This window comes from Jaculus jaculus, chromosome 13 (assembly GCF_020740685.1).
Source record: "Jaculus jaculus isolate mJacJac1 chromosome 13, mJacJac1.mat.Y.cur, whole genome shotgun sequence".
Taxonomy (NCBI): domain Eukaryota; kingdom Metazoa; phylum Chordata; class Mammalia; order Rodentia; family Dipodidae; genus Jaculus; species Jaculus jaculus.
The window spans coordinates 49,544,234-49,561,112 of NC_059114.1; the positions used below are offsets into that span (position 1 = coordinate 49,544,234).

The window sequence follows — 16,879 nt, forward strand, 5'->3', positions numbered from 1 at the left end:
AATCCCCACAGATTGCTCCAGGCCAGCCAGGAGCTCAAGATCCTGCCCCACCACCCCCAACACTCCAACCAGTGTATGTATTTGGTGGGTAAGCAAATACACATATACCCATGTACATGCAAATATTATGAAGAGCTCCATTTTCATGGATGACCAAGGGAGGATTTCTGTGTATGTTTGCCTGTGCATGCAGGTGTGAATGCATGTGAAGGCCAGACGTTGATGTCAGGTGTCTTCATCAGTCACTCGTTTTTTCTTGTTCATTTTGATACAGGGTCTCTTACTGAACCCATTGCTCACTGACTGAGCCAGGCTAGTAGCCAGCAAGTCCCAGGGGTCTTCCCATCTCTGCCTCCTCAGTGCTAGGATTACAGGCATTAGCAGCCATGCTGAGTTTATGTGCTAAGGATCTGAATTTAGTCACTCAGACCCCTAGCAATCAAGTTCCTTAAACAGCAAATCCCATCTGTGCCAGGTGTAGTGGTTCATGGATGTAATCTGAGTACTTGGGAAGTAGAGGCAGGAGTATCAGATATTCAAGGTCACTGTCAGAGGCTAACCTGGTCTATACAAGTTCCTGAATCAGAGAGAGCTGTCTATTTATGGCTCCTAGTGGGGGAAATAGATGTTGAAGAAGCGGGGAGGGCAATAGGGCGTATGTGACATGAACGTGGAGGGGAGTCTGTGGAGAGGCGAAAGAGGGTAGAAGGGAGAAGTTTGGGGATGGAGGAAAAGGGAAAGAGAATCAAAGCAAATTTTGCTTGACAGTGCTATAATGTAATATTGTCTGTTAACTGATAGTTTATTAAGTTGAAACACTGCCCACAAAAATACTAGCTTCAGGGCTGGAGAGATGGCTTAGCGGCTAAGTGCTTGCCTGTGAAGCCTAAGGACCCCGGTTCAAGGTTTGATTCCGCAGGACCCACGTTAGCCAGATGCACAAGGGGGCGCACGGCCTGGAGTTCGTTTGCAGAGGCTGGAAGCCCTGGTGTGCCCATTCTCTCTCTCTCTGCCTGTCGCTCTCAAATAAAAATAGTAGCTTCAGTCATATTTTTGTAGTTTTTGAGTATTTACAAATAGGTCCTATTATCCTGTTCTGACTTGTTTCCGTGGTGTATTCTGCCTGGTTTGGTTTCTTGCTCAGGACACAGGGTGACCCAGTCCGCATCAGGCATTCTCACTCTCCACGGAGCTACCGCCAGTACCGCAGGTCCCAGTGTTCAGATGGGGAGCGGTCAGTTCTCTCAGAAGTGAAGTAAGTACACAGACCTGAGGACCTCCTGGCTCCAGGACGGTCCAGCACTTCTGCCACAGTGGAGCTTAAGATGAGTCTGGGTACTGCCCTGTTCATTAACTCTAAAACCCGCTTCCTTGTAGTTCAAAGACCGACCTCGTGCCACCACTTCCAGTGACCCGTTCTTCAGATGCTCAGGGTTCCGGTGGATCCACAGTTCACCAGGTTAGTAATGAAAGTTTTAAAGTGTCTGATTTTGTGCTTTGGGAAATTCCTTTAGGTAACAAGCCTTAAACTTCAGAGATAATATGTAAAATTTCCTTCTCTCACCTATCCCTCTTCTCCATTCTGTGTCACATGTATTGTCCCCCGCACACACACACACACACCCAGTTTGTCTCTTTGTGTTCACTATGGGTTATGGTTCTACTATAGGTTTAATTCCCATCTCCCCAGATACATACTTACAGCTGTTATGTGCCAAAATCCACATATTTAGCCCTGAGTTTGAGTCACTTAATAACCTTTCCAAAACTGTCCATTTTTTCTGAAAACTTTTTCTGTATTCTTTCATAGATTTCTACATTTTCATTGTCCATTCATCTGTTGATGGGCTTCTATGCCATTTCCAATGCTTAGCTCTTGTGAATAGAGCCACAATAAACATGGGTGTGGAAGTATGTCCTTGGAGTCCTTAGGGTGTACGCCCAGGAGTGGTAATAGCCGGATCATACAGGGAGTCTGTCTCTAACATCTTGAGACGCCTCCATGCTGACTTCCATGTCTGTACTGATTTGCACTCCCAGCAGTGGATGAGGCCACCAGCATTTGTCTGTTTTCACGATGACAGCCAGTTGGTCTGGGGTGAAATGGCATCACAAAGTTGTTTGGATTTGCCTTGCCCTAAAGACTAGGGATGTTGAATTTTAAGTACATGTTGGCCATTTGCATTTCTTTGTTAACTCTTCTTTTCATTGACACATTTGGTGATTGGTAGATTGATTTTGGTGTGTAGCTGGTAAAGATTTTCTCCCATGTATGCCTGCTTTGTTGGTTTCTTTCGCTGTGCAGAAACTTTAATTTCATGTAGTTAAGTTTGTTTATTATAATAGCATATACAAGCAGAAAAGGAGGAATATGTGCTCAAGACCAAGGGCACATCCTGGAAAGAACTATAGGGATAAAGACTTGTAGAAGCACAAGGTCTGAGATGACTAGACACTTCAGACAGTGTCAAGAACAAGGAAGACTGTAGGAGCATTTGGAGCCAGAATAAAGCAGCAATTGCTGAAGGACACGGCAGCACACTTCTGCAATCCAAGCATTTAGAAGGCTTAAAGTAGGGTTGTTTTGAGTTCAAGGCCATCCTGAGCTGTAGTGAGAACTTGTCTCAACACCCTCTCCCCCAAACAAGTGTTTGAAGTCGTTGGCCACTTCCTGAAAATTAAATCATGAGTACTAGACTTTGCATTCTGCCCTGCATTATTTATGTATCATCCCGTCTAATGTGCTTTGAGCACCTGGTTCGGGTTCTAAGCCGCAGCTCCAGTACAGTAACCTTCCTCCTAAGGTGATGGTGAGGAATAATAAGCACTAAGAGTGCTCAGCTCTTTGTTACTGTTTTGAGACAAGGTCTCATGTAGCCCAGCCTGACATGGAACTGAGTATTTAGTTGAGACCTTTCAACTTTTGATCTTCTACTTCCCAATGGTAAGATTACAGCTGTTTTGGCGTACCTGGCCTGCAGATGTACACCATTGTACCACTATGCCTGGTCCTTTAATATCTTAAAGTTGGTTTCAGTACAAATGGAATTTCATTTTATAGTATTTTTGCTTTTCCTACTGCCCCAGTCCCCTGGATGAATCAACATCACTAATGACTTGGGAAAGCACAGGTGCACAGTAAAGGGACAGCACTCACCCTGCTGCAGCTATGGTAGTGACCCTGAGCTTGCCCCTACACGATTCCATATGCTACAGCTGTCCAAAGGGCACATCTGGGGAGGTAGCACTGGTCTGAGAAGTCCGCATACTACAGGGGACATACCAAACTTAGTCTGCTGCCTGCTTTTGACAGCTCCTATGCGACAGAATGTAACCGACAAGAGTGAACAGGCAAACCAAGAATAAAGGGCATGAGAGAATCAATAGTGAGACCTCACATTTGATGGGGTAGTTGCTGGAAGGTACCACAGTGGCATTTAAAGCCAACCAGCAGGGAGAAGAGCCACCATGTTAGTTAAGTGGAAGAGCACAGAATAAATGCTGACACTGGAATGGGCCTAGATATAGAAGCACCAAAAAGATCACAGCAGCCTGAAACGACATACAGTGTAAGGGGGACAAATAACACAGGAAATGGAGACTTAATTTTACTGTTTTTTTTTTTTCCTAAGTGCCAAAAGGAAGCCGTAAGTTTCTCTGCTATGCAGGGAATGGGATGGAATGACCAGTGTAACCAAGGCATCTATGTTCCCTAAGTTCTACCATGGAGCCAGAGTTCTGGCAGTGGGTGCCTTATGCCCTCAGGACACTTTTAAATTTGTTGTTTAATAGCCAGATACAATGGGAACACCAGGGCTCCAGCTACTTAACTGCAGACGCATGCACTACCTTGCTCATCTGGCTTATGTGGGTCCTAGGGAATTGAACCTGGGTCCTCTGGCTTTGCAAGCAACTTAACCACCAAGCCATCTCTCCAGCCCCAGGACATTTTATAAAGAAAGCTGCCAAGATGGATTTGGACTTTGATTCACTGAGTTATCTAGGGGACAGATTGAATCCTAGACAAACTTGCAAGGTGGCATCCATTGCAGGTCACTGCCTAGCTCCTTCACTGGTAGTTCTGACACATTCCCTCTTTCAGTGCCTGGCTTGTTCACCATGCAAGTGTGTGGTGGAGGAAAGTGTCCTCCCCTCTCTAGCTAGCACTGAGGTGCACCTGGACTAGAAATCTTACGTGTCAGATTATTATTTACCATGTGAACAAAGGCCATTTCATCATGCTTCCTTGGCCAGTGAAAACAGTAAGGTAAATATAAGAATATAAGGATGCCCTCCCCCTTTGGTTTTTCAAGGTAAGGTCTTGCTCTCTAGCCCTATAGTCTCAAGGTGGCCTCAAGCTCAGTGATCCACCTACCTCTGCCTCCCAAGTGCTGGGATTAAAGGCGTGCATCACCACTCCTGGCTAAAGATAACGTCTCAAAAAGTGTTTTGCATCATTTTTAGTACACCTAGGGTTATTTTACCATCTGTAAACTAGTTTAGTTTAAGTTACTAGAAACAACTCTTTTATCTCTTGGAAAACCGAGACCCTTGTGTAGGAATTAGTCACAAAATGATAGCTGTGATTCAGTTATACCCAATACTGGTTAACAGCTTCTGGTATTACATAACTTTTTTGAATAATTGACTTGTGGCAGTTTCTGATTTAAGATAAGATTAAGAGGTTTACTGTGTAGTCCAAGCTAGCCTTGTACTTGCCATCTGTACTTGGTATGCATGCTGGGATTACCAAATCACACCACCATGCTCTCCTTTTATTGAAAAAAAAAAATTTATAAACAGAGAAATACTTCACGTGGCTATATTTTGACTCAATTTTTTAATATTTTTAGAGAAGAAATGGGTCTAAAGACAGCCTGATAGAAGAAAAAGCCCAGCTATCTACAAGCAACCTCACTGGGAAGCACACAGCAAAAACAATAAAGACTATCCAAGCGACACGCCTCAAGACAGACCTGATCCAGTGAAGAGCAGGGGTGGGAACGGGAAGGGTGTGGGGGCCACCGGGGCTTTTGAAACTGTGAATTAGAGAACTACCCAAATACCTTGGACTCGTGTCTTTTCAGCACATGAAAAGATGCCTTTTTTTTTTTTTTTTTTTGCTTCTCTTAAAGGCCTGACTACAGCATACTTGTGCTGAAGGGCTTTTGAACTGGAAGGATAATAATCACTCGATGCCACTTTCTTCTGAAACCCAAACCACCAAATTCAGTGTTCGCCTCAATCAAGACCAGCGGCTTCTGGCAAGCACACTGGACTTCTGGGGCCGTAGCAAGCCACGCACGAGTGTGCAGTGGAGGAGAGCATCCTTCTTTCCACAGCTGGTGCCGAGGCGTGCCGGGACGGGCATCACATGCAGGCTGCCTTTCAACCCTTTGGAATATTGTTTTGTGGCATTAAGTTCCACTGGCTATTTACAGACAATATAAAACGCGGTCAAGTGTTGTTTAGAAGTGTCCTTGTCATGTGTTTCTTGGGGGGGGCATGTATCTGTGGATCTCTCATCCCTCCAACTGTGCCTGGTCATATCTACCCAGTGTCTTTTCACTGTACAGACGACTTTCCAATATACAGGGACTACTCTGTAACAGTCACAGGTGCCATCAACTCCCCCCTGTCGTTTCTGTCTCACCTATACTTCAGTGTCCACTTGTTCCAGTGTCCTTATGGCTGCTCTTAATGTACTGAAGCCTCCTTTTAGCCTTAATCTTATTTTGCTTCTATCATCCTAAGCACACTTTTCAGCTCATCCTACTGGCCCACCTTCTCTTTACTTTTCTACTGGATTTTCTTGCTGTGAAAAAGCCCAAGCCTTAAGTGGCCTGGTCTCATCTCCTAACAGGACCACCTCTTACAAGTCACCTTACAGCCTCACTGAGCACTCTAAACCAGAGATGAAGAGCGAAAGCAGCAAGGCTGCCAGACAAGTGGACTTCCGACCTATCCCTGTACATGGCCATTTCCCCCCACGCCTCGCAGTGGCACCTACCCTTCCACTCAACTCTGCTCTCAGGTTTCTCTAACTAGGTCGGTTTCTGCCTCGGGGGACTCACAAGGAAGAGATTCCCTCCAATCAACTGTGCTTTGTTCTTCACTGTGTTCCCAGCTCCTACTACAGTACTTTCAATAAAGTTTATGAACGCCTGAACACACTATTTGCTCTTTCTTGATAAGGGAAAGGCTATAGCAATGGTATAAATCTGGTTGCTATTTTAGCTGATTTCACATAAACTTTTAGTTGCTAGGGGAAGGGGTGATAGGAAACCTTCCCCTTAATGTTTTTGGTCAGAAGCTACTTTCTGGCTGTCTTGTAAAAAACACAAGGCTGGCAGCAGCACAGGTTTCTTCTCAGCCTGTCTTAAATGCGCGCTCACGATCTGTCCAACAGCGACACTGCAGCGCTCCTCACACTTCTAGAAGTTCCCGAGATCAACCTTTCAGATCCTCATGGCGACCTAAAAGAGAGAAAAGTTCATTTCACCAGTAAATGGCCACACTAAGATCTTAGCAACAATAAATGCCAACATGCCCGAGATTTTTCACAAGGGGCTATGCGATCACAAATGGACCTGGAAAGCCATGACGATGGGCATTTATTTACTAATTCTCTAGTACCAGTCAAACCTCAAAAGCTGACCGGCAAGCTCTCATTTCCGTGAATTTAATGAATAACAGAGTAATAATGCAACTGAATCACTGACACACTGCGGAGGGCCGCTTAAAGGGAAATTTCCACACAGCTTGTTACCACTCTACCTTTGTGCTCCTGGGTGCCATTCAGGTCGTAACAACCAGCTTCATACACCTGCCTTCCACCTAAATTTAAAAAAAGAAAAAGTTAAAGTCTAGCACAGGCTGCCTTCAAGTTCACAAACACTAGTGCAAACATAAGAACTGTTACTTATGCAGCTCTATGCCAAAGACAAGGTTAAGGGTAGCAAACAATTCAGTTGAAAGTGGTTAAATGAACCGTCACGGCCGGCGGCGGCGTCTTCACTCTTGCGCGCGCACACACACACACGTGTGCAAGCATGTCACTTACGCAGCTCCTGCGCCCAAGACACAGAGCCCAAGGGGAGGAAAAGGCTGCGAAAGCATTGCTTTGTGCCTTTTTTGACACCGCATTCACTAGTTTCCGAAAGTGAATGGGCAACACAAAGGCGACGCCGGGAGACGCCCCGGGGGCTGGAGGAGGCCGCCGACACCGAGTTTAGCAAGTCACGGTGGAAACGGTGAAATCCTCCCGCCCAGGGCAACGGGCGGGCCCGGCACGGGGCGGGCGGACCTACCGGGTCGGCGCGCTCACTGGGGAGCCGGAGCGGAGCCGGGGCGGCGGGACGAGGCGGAAAGGCCGCGGCGCCGCCCACGAGGCTTTTCTGCGGCCGGGAGCGCCCACTGCGGCGGCGGGGCGGGGGGGGGCGGACGGAACCATCGGCGCCGCGCTCGCGCCTGCCGCCGCGTGGCCGGAGGGGGAAGCGCCGCGCGGGCTGCGGGCTGCGGGGCCGGTCCTGCACGCTGCAGCCAGGCTTCTCCTGAAGCCCCTTGAGCTTCTGCGACCAGGTTTGTGATTTGTTTTCTGCTTTTCGGGGGACAAGGAGGTTTTCTCAGTGTGCATACCTAACCACCCGTCTTCCCAGGGTCAACAGCCTGCAGTTGGTGAGGAGCAGCCGGAGTTGCCCGGACGGACCTCAGACCCGCAGTTCCGGGGGCCCGCAGGTGCTGCTCATTGTCTCTAGCGAGGAAGAGTTCAGATCCGCATTCTTAAAACAGCAAACGAACAAAGAAGACGCTATTGAGAACATGCAATGCTCCAGGCTCTATCCTACATATTCTGTCCCCAAGGGTGTGTAGCATCATAATGTTGGCAGAGTCTTCCCTCTTTTTCCTGCATGTGGTTTATAGGAAATCATTTTTTTTAACTCAATTTTATGTATGCCAGATAACCAAGCCACTGTGAGGTAGGGAAATGTGATTTGTAAAACACTAGGCTAAGGATAATATGCATGCTGAAGGTGTAAGATCCACAAAAAATGGAGGCCGAGGTAATCCAAACACTGCAGACAGCTAAATGTGGAAAACACCAGTAGCAAGATCACATCCACGCAGGTGGATGATGTATCGTCAACAATAATGATGCCATGTCCACGGTAATATCACCAGGGTAATAATATGACAAGGTCCTTTATTATTCTGAACAGTGGGAGCGGGCAAGTTTCCAGAACACTGGCTACAGTGTGACACACAATGGAAATAGCCGAACACTGAGAAGATAGATAACCAGAACAGGAGGAGGGGGAAGTTAAGCAAGTAAGCCATATGTACTATCTTTGCCAGTGGCACAAGTTGTAATTAGGACAAGGGTGCAGAAAATACTCCTTTCAATGGGTAAAAGTTGATATACATAACATTTGGAGTTGCAATATATCCAGAATGTGGCTTGCTATGACATACCCAAAACTCGGAGTGGGGGGAGGGGACACAAAGTGACAGCCAGAGACTTGCTGATATCCTAAACTCCAAGGGCAGGAACATATCTTCCAAACAGTGGGAAAGGGATGTGTTCCTAACTATGGCTGCCATGTTACATCCAGCAAAAGGCAATGAAGGTGAACCCAAAGAAAAGATAGAATGAATATTGATATCCAGGACACTAGGACAAGGCTGATATTTGGAGCAGGAAATATCCTGGATAATTGTAAAAAGTATTCTGTAGAACACTGAGTGTTGCATTGTATTACTTCCAGTCTATAAAGCTAATACCCACATCATGAGGAATGACATGTGGAGTACTACCTGCAATTAGATATCTAAAAATCCATGGAACAAATGGACATCTGCATAAGTGGATGAAAGGTAATATTGTGAGACCTGCATATTGAACCCTAAGCAGGACTTTAATTCCAGTACTCAGGAGGCTAAGGTAGGAGGATCACTATGAGTTTTAGGCCAGCCTAGAGCTACAGAGTGAGTTCCAGGTCAGCCTAGGCTGGAGTGAGAACGTGCCTTGAAAACAACCACCACCAACAAAACAAAACACAAATGAATTGGTATTAAAAGAAGAGTTATTGGGTTAGTTTATGGCAGTTCAACAATAGCTGTCTGCAGACTTCAGAGTCAAGGAACTTGGCACCAACTCAGTCCACAAGGCTGGCTGCTTCATCGGTTCCAAGACTGAAGGCTTTTGGGATAGCTGCTGGTCTCCAGTCCATGCTAGAAGGCTGATAAAACTTGGTTCCAGTGCTGACGAAGGATAGCCAAACAGGACAGATGCACATATCAGTAAATAACAGAGGGTCAGCCAGGTAAAAGGAACTCAGCAGTGAGTAGCACAGGCAGTCATGCAGAGAAAGGACTGTGTCCTCTTAGGGCTTCCTTATATGTAGCCCAACACCTGGAGGCTGGCCACCCAGGATGAAGGACTCACCATGGAGGAAGGACTTCCTGCTTCAGTTAATCCTTCCTGGAAGCAATCTCAGAAACCTTCCCAAGAGGAGTCTATAGATTCTTAATCTGATCAAGCTGACAACAGAATTTAACCATCACAAGTCCTCCCCTTGTCAACCTGACATCAAACTATATCTCCATATGTCATGCTTACTTTCTAAATGAAGACAATGACACAGTCCTAATTCCACCTAATTGATATAACTATCCCACATGCAACCAGAAATGCACAATCTTTCCCCTAAACACATGGCAAAGTCCTTTGAGGAAGCATAATCTGTAATATCTGATAATTTAAACATTTAATAATTCTTTACTGTTATCTCAATTTATATTAATTACATAATAGAGAAAAGAAAAATAAATACATGTTGATAGTTGTGTACATATGCACAAATACTCTTAACATAGGACAGAAACCCTCATGACAGTTACAATCTTCATTTCTGTAACAGGTCACATGGACCTGGAATTTGTAAATGCCTTTTTCTACTACTCATTCTGTATTTCCTCCACTTTTAGCACCTCCCCATATCTTGTGGGGGTTTTTGTTGTTGTTGTTGTTCATTTGTTTTTCGAGCCCAGACTGATCTGGAATTCACTATGTAGTCTCAAGCTGGTCTCCAAGTCATAATTATCCTCCTACTTGAGTCTCCCAGTGCGGGGATTAAAGGCATGCACCATTACACTCAGCAAGGTCTTAGATCTTTACCTGAAGAGTTATATATAGTTCATTCCTAAATGATCTGTTCATTTATAAACCTGTCTTGATTGGGTTGCAGTTTCCCATTGACCTTGATCCCAGGACATGGTAACACTAAGGATCTCTTGAAGTCCAGACATACTTTTCCTTACCTCCATTGTGGAAGAACAGTTCAATTTCACCTGGGTCATCTGGAGCAGTCACCCCTGATAACACTGTAACTCCTTTCTTAGTCTGTTAACTCAAGGGAATCAGGAACCCAAAGTGGTTACAGGTTAAGTATTAATTTCCACTTAAGTGAAATGTGTTTTTGGTGCCTACTGGCAGAATCACTTCCCCCTTGGGAACCAAGACCTCTAAGGCAATAGAGTGTAAGGTTGTGGGAAGCAAAAGCAAAAAAAAAAAAAGAATTATGGGTCAGTTGGGGTAATGGTAAGTGATATCATTACCATCACTTGATTCCTAGACCTGAAATCCTGGATGTGAATCTTAACTATAGGAGAAACAGTACCATATATAGGATCCTGTCTCAGAACATAACAGCTTTCTGGAGAACCCTGTCCCAGCCCTCCAGGCTACTGCCACCTACTTGGCACTGTGTTTCTTTAAAAGGCCATTCCACTGTTGTATCAAGCCAGCTGCTTCGAGATGGTGGGACCAGGGGATTCCATGAGCATGAGCCCACTGCCACTCGTCCCTGGCTGTGAAGTGAGTCCATTGGCCAGAAGAAATACTATGTAGAATACCATGACGGTGGATAAGGCATTCTGAAGCCCAGGGATTATAGTTTTGGTAGAAGGCATGCAGGAAAAGCAAATCCATACCCAGAATAAGGATATATTAAAAAAAAAAAAGACAAAATTCCCCCTTTTTTTAAAATTTATTTATTTGAGAGTGACAGACACAGGGAGAAAGACAGATAGAGGGAGAGAGAGAGAATGGGCGCGCCAGGGCTTCCAGCCACTGCAAACGAACTCCAGTCGCGTGCGCCCCCTTGTGCATCTGGCTAACGTGGGACCTGGGGAACCGAGCCTCGAACCGGGGTCCTTAGGCTTCACAGGCAAGCGCTTAACCGCTAAGCCATCTCCCCAGCCCTCCCCCCTTTTTTTTTTTATGATGGAAGTGCTCCAGTGTCATCAACCTGCCATCAGGTTGCTGGCTGGTCACAACAAGAACTAGTGGTCTCTGTTGATGGCAAATTTGGCACTCACAACAGCCATAGCCAGATCAGCCTTAGATAATGAAAGTTTATGTTGTTGAGCCCATGTGTAATCTGCATCCCTGCCAGCAGCAGCCCTTTGTTCTTGGGCCCATAGGACAATGACAGGAATAGCTGGGGAAAGAGGCTGTCTGCTGTTCACACAATGGGTCAGAAAATCGACTTAATTATTAAAGTCATCCTTTGCTGAGGTCACCTTTTTAAAAAAATATTTTATTTTTATTTATTTATTTGAGAGAGAGAGATACAGAAATAGGCAGGTAGACAGAGAGAATGGGCACGCCAGGGCTTCCAGCCACTGCAAAGAACTCCAGACGTGTGCGCCCCCTCGTGCATCTAGCTAACATGGGTCCTGGGGAATCAAGCCTCGAACTGGGGTCCTTAGGCTTCACAGGCAAGGGCTTAACCACTAAACCATCTCTCCAGCCCATGAGGTCACCTTTTGATGAGCATTGACCTGTTGCAGTCAGGTTCGCATTGCTGGCAGAAATTACCCAACCAAGAACAGCTTGTGGGGTAAAAAAGGTTGATTTTGGCTTATAGACTTGAGGAGAAGCTCCACGATGGCAGGGGAAAACAATGGCATGAGCAGCGGGTGGACATCTCCTCCTGGCCAACATCAGGTGGACAACAGCAACATGAGGGTGTGGCAAACAATGGCGAGGAGAAACTGTCTGTAACACCCATAAGCCCACCCCCAACAATACACTTCCTCCAGGAGGTGTTAATTCCCAAATCTCCATCAGCTGGGAACCTACCATTCAGAACACCTAAGTTTATGGGGCACACCACCATAAGACCTAAACATCTGTACATTCTTCACCCATGCAGAGAGGTATAACCACATACATCCTTCCCATGTATCTTTCTCACCAGTTTTCGACCTGTGCTCCTTCCAAGTCCTAAACTGTCCAGCCAAACCATTGACCACATCCCATGAATAAGTGTATACCTGCACATCTGGCCATTTTTTCATCCAAGTAAAATGCACAGCCATGTGCACTGCATGAGGTTCTGCCCATTGTGAGGATTTCTCTTCACCATAATACTTCAGGGCTGTAGCTGAGGGAGGCTGTAATGCTGCAGCTTTCTACTTCTGGGAGGTGCCCACATAGCATACAGATCTATCTCTAGGCCAGGCGCTAGTATTGTCAGTCGATCCTAGGGTACACCCCGTAATGTAATAGGTGCTTGGGGACAGAAGAAGGCATTGTGACAGGCATAGGAACCATAGGCATTTTAACAACTTCATTTCATGTAACTTACTTGTGTCCTCAGGGTCTACTCAAGCTCGGTCACGTATATATGCCGCTTTCATTTGATGATGGAATGCTGCAGCTGTCCACTTCTGGGAGGTGCCCGCATAACATGCTGAACCATCTATACACCATGCCCTTGTCCTCTCCTCCTCAAGTCAGTTGATCATAGGGCACATCCCACGATGACATAGGTGTATGTTTGGGGACAGAATGCATTGTAACAGAAGTAGCAACCATAGGCATTTGGGCAACAACCTCTGTGTTTTGGGGACCTGTTTGAGCAAAGTCATGTATTTACCACTTCCACTTGATGATGGATTGTTGTTGTGCACATCCAACTTTATGGCTTGGTGGGTCAGGTAACACCCAGCTAACAATGGGCAAGTTGGATCACATGGTACTTGATGGCTCATCATCAGGTGTTGAGTTTTCACTAAAGCTCATGCTGTTTCTCAAAAAGAGAATAATTGTGTGAAGTTGATAAAGAGGACCTTGCTCCAAAATTCCAAGGGCCTCTGTTGTGATTCACCTATGGAAGCCTGCCAAACATTCCAAACAGCATCCCCCATCTGCCATGACACCTCAAATACCACTGGATATGCTGCGTCATATGGCCCAACTGGCAGAGCAGCCTGGACCTGTTGAAGAGCCTTTTCTTGTTCCGGACCCTATTGAAAACTTACCAAGTCATTTGATATATGGGGCAGAGTAATAGACCCAAGTGAGGAATACATGGCTTCCAAAATGTAAATAGGCCCACTAGGCATTGGGCTTCTTTCTTGGTAGGAGGAGCTAGGTGCAGAAACTTATCATTCACCTTAGAAGGAATGTCTCTGCATTCCCTGCACCACTGGACTTGTAGAAAATTTCCCTTGAATCTTTATTTACAGTGCTATGTGACATTCTGTGTGATGAGTTCAAGCTGACGACCGAGAGGACTGATGACAAATAAGATCCAGAACACTGGGAATTGAATAATACCCAAAATATCAGATGCATGAAATGCATGGCAATTTAAAAATGCTATGTAGAAAAGTGGCTGCAGGTGACATGCAAATATGTGGTAGAATGGTCGTATTCCAAACCCAAAGAGCAGGCCCCTACTCAGGACATTTTGAGCAAAATGACATCCCAAACAGTTGGAGCTTGGATACACTGGTTACTGTGAAACTTGTAAGAATGGTGCAGATAAATATCCAGAACACCAGGAGAGTGTGACCTTCAGAAAACCAGCCATAGGATATATGCTAGGACATTGTGAAATGTCGTTTCACAGGTTCATAGTCCTACCAGGGTCTAAGTGCTGAAATCCACTTCTTCTGGAGCAGGGATGACTTCTTGTTACTCTTGTTTGCAAAAGTAGGCATGGAAAGAGATACCAACCACATATGTGCATCAAAGCATCAATACCTGAACAGTGTGGTTACTTCCCTTTGTGTACCTACACAAGCACCACAGGATTGCACTCGGTGAGGATAGGCTTGTCTTCATCACCGTGACTGGAAAATGGCCCCCAAGACAATGGGAACAGGCTGAAACCTAGATAAGTGGGGTAGATATATATCCACTATATCAGGAGGAAGCTCAAGTCCAGGACACCAACTACATGTAATGAGCTGGGAAATTGGGTGTGTACAACAGTAAATAGGGTCAATAAGCACACCTGAAGGTGAAAGGTGATATCCCAAGCATAGAGGACAGCAGGAGATCCAAATCTTGTATGCAGTAAGACACACAGTAATCTGGGAGTAAGGTGACATTCACAAGGCTGGTTCAGCTGTGGTATCCAGAATACGTGTGTTCATGGCCATTTGCTGGATTATGCCACCACAACAATACTCCAAACAATGATATCAGGGATGTGGACAGAATCCCTGCAATGTGGCATCTTAAGCAATGACACTATGAAATACCCTGAAGCACAATGCAAATAGGTATGCAAAACCCAGGAGAAGGGTGCTTTACAGGATGCTCTCCATGGGTCATATCTTGGTGACTAGGGAAGAATGGTATTTACAACACAGGTGGCAGGAATGTATTCCTGCGGGTGGGTAATGGGTGCTATCCACAAAGCATGAAGCACTGTAATATACACAATAGCAATGTGTGCCCATAGATAACCAAACACAACAGAATCATGGTGATATCCAGGTATTGTGGGATGAGATCCCAAAAATTGCAGAAATGGCAAGAACCAGATATAATGCACCAAAATGATCGTCTACACAAGGGGAGCAGGGGTGGGCCTGCCACCCTGATTGAAAGGTGACAACCAGTGCAAGGACTTCCTTGTGTAATAAGAAGAATCAGGAAGACTGATACATGGAACTCCTGGATGATGGTGACAGCTGGAAGCACAGGAAATGTACAGGTAATTGTTAAAAAAAAAAAGATTATCTAGATAACTAGATTATTTACATATAGGACTATATTCCTTCCTGTATGTAAATGTAGATATCCACAATATCAGGAGCAGCAATATATCCAGACTTCTGATTGCACTGATATATCCAAATGCATCACAAGGGTGGACGGACACAAATTATATGAGGGCTTATATCTCTACCTCTGGTAGTACTATGTGATCATCATGACATTCCAACAATGGGTTCAGGGATGTTTTCAGATCTTGGCTTGCAAACTGAATTCAAAACAGCAATGAGATGAAAACCACGTGAGAAAGGACCATGCAGAAGACGATATAGCCAGGACAGAAGCTGCAAGTATTGTCCGGGGAAATGATGAAATGTGGTATGACATGTCAGACACTATGTGAAGGGTAATATACATACCTGACTGGAAAGGCGATGGCCAAAACATGGGAGGTCAAGACAGACTTAACTCCTGCAGGCACATGTTGGACTCACTTGCCAAGAAACATCCCCACTGCTGCTTCCAGTGTGGCATCCAGAATATTGAGAAGACCTACAGTGGACTATGCCAACATGAAGACATTCTGAAAAATGGGAACAGACAGCTATGCAGATCGCAGGTTGCCACGTGAAATCCACAGTCATAAAGTAGCTGAAAAAAACAGAACCATTAGATGACGGATATGCAGAACACCAGGAGGAGTGTGAAATCCAAGTCACCCACAATTAATATCCTGCCCAGTGGTGCAGATAAGTAAGGAGGCAATGAGTACAAGAACATACTCCTTTCACTGGGTAGGGGTGATATCAAAAGCATTTTGAGTAGTGCTATATCCAGAATATACAATGCTATATCAAATCTCAGGGGTCTAGCTGACATCCATGAATCTGGTGGCATGCTGAATGCCCAAACCTTGGAGGCAGGCATACATATTGCATTATCCTTGCATGCTGATATTCCAAACAATGAGAACAGGGAAATATTCTGAACTTGCTTGCTATGGATGCTGTGCCCAAGATCTGGAGCACCAATTCATCCATAAAATAATGTTCAACCTGATTTACCAAACTCTGGGGAGCAGATGATATCCAAAAATGTGGTAGGTGATGGTGGTATTCCAGTGGAGAGTATACATACCTAATGATGAAAGATAGTGGCCAAAACATGGTAGGTCAAGATGTATTCAGCTCTTACGCAGGCGCATGTTGGATTCACTGGGAACAAGACAATATCCCCACAGCTGCATCAAATGTGGCATCCAGGATACTGAGAGGACCTACCCAGGACTAGGCCGACATGGTGGTGTTCCAAGAAAAGGGGGCAGACAGCTATGCAGAACACAATTTTCCATGAGACATTCATTGCCCAATGGTACAAACCAATAGGGAAGCACTGGGTGCAACATTTCTTTCAGTGGGTACAGATGGTATCCAAATCATTTGGAGTGGCCATATAACAAGAATATACCATGCTACAGGATATCAAATGTTAGGTGTCTTGCTGACATCCATAAATCCAGTGGAGTGCTGAATGCTTGAACCCTGGGAGGCAGGGATACACATTGTGTTATCCCATCATAACAGTATTCCAAACAATAAGAACACTGGTTCTGAGTCTGCTTGCCCTGTGACATGCAGAATTAGTAATTGGGAGAAACCATTAAAAATGATGAAATCCAGATATCCAAAGAGCCAGAAGCAGGTCAACTCTAAAAGATCATCTATAAGAAATCTCCTGATCATTGGTGAAGAGTGATATGAAGTGCACTGGTGGCAGGTAACAGTCCATTCTCCCAGGATCAGGCTAAATGTGATAGGTAAAACACTTTGTGAAATACAATCTATGTACCTGAGGTGATGT

At 45.2% G+C, this 16,879-nt stretch overlaps 1 protein-coding gene, 2 long non-coding RNA genes and 1 other non-coding gene across 6 annotated transcripts in view; 2 read left to right on the forward strand and 2 right to left on the reverse strand.

The window, feature by feature from the left end:
* The window catches only part of Epb41l4a (erythrocyte membrane protein band 4.1 like 4A), a 266,656-nt gene extending 260,487 nt beyond the window's left edge, over positions 1-6,169 (forward strand). For all 3 annotated transcript variants that reach the window (XM_004652565.3, XM_045132757.1, XM_045132758.1), the window contains exons 21-23: positions 1,145-1,255; positions 1,378-1,459; positions 4,854-6,169. In XM_004652565.3, coding sequence (XP_004652622.1) covers positions 1,145-1,255; positions 1,378-1,459; positions 4,854-4,988 — 328 coding nt within the window. In that variant the 3' untranslated portion in view covers positions 4,989-6,169. The remainder of the gene's footprint in view (positions 1-1,144; positions 1,256-1,377; positions 1,460-4,853) is intronic.
* LOC123454158 lies at positions 5,087-7,390 on the reverse strand. Its single transcript, XR_006633199.1, has 3 exons — positions 7,311-7,390; positions 6,778-6,837; positions 5,087-6,476 (listed from the first exon to the last, which is right to left on the reverse strand). It is a non-coding gene; the product is annotated as an uncharacterized LOC123454158 (long non-coding RNA).
* Positions 7,051-7,184, reverse strand: LOC123454368. The gene has a single exon (XR_006633334.1). It is a non-coding gene; the product is annotated as a small nucleolar RNA SNORA13 (small nucleolar RNA).
* Positions 7,391-7,503: 113 nt separating the features above from the next.
* Positions 7,504-13,035, forward strand: LOC123454236. Its single transcript, XR_006633228.1, has 3 exons — positions 7,504-7,581; positions 7,659-7,864; positions 12,666-13,035. It is a non-coding gene; the product is annotated as an uncharacterized LOC123454236 (long non-coding RNA).
* The last annotated feature ends 3,844 nt before the right edge of the window (positions 13,036-16,879 follow it).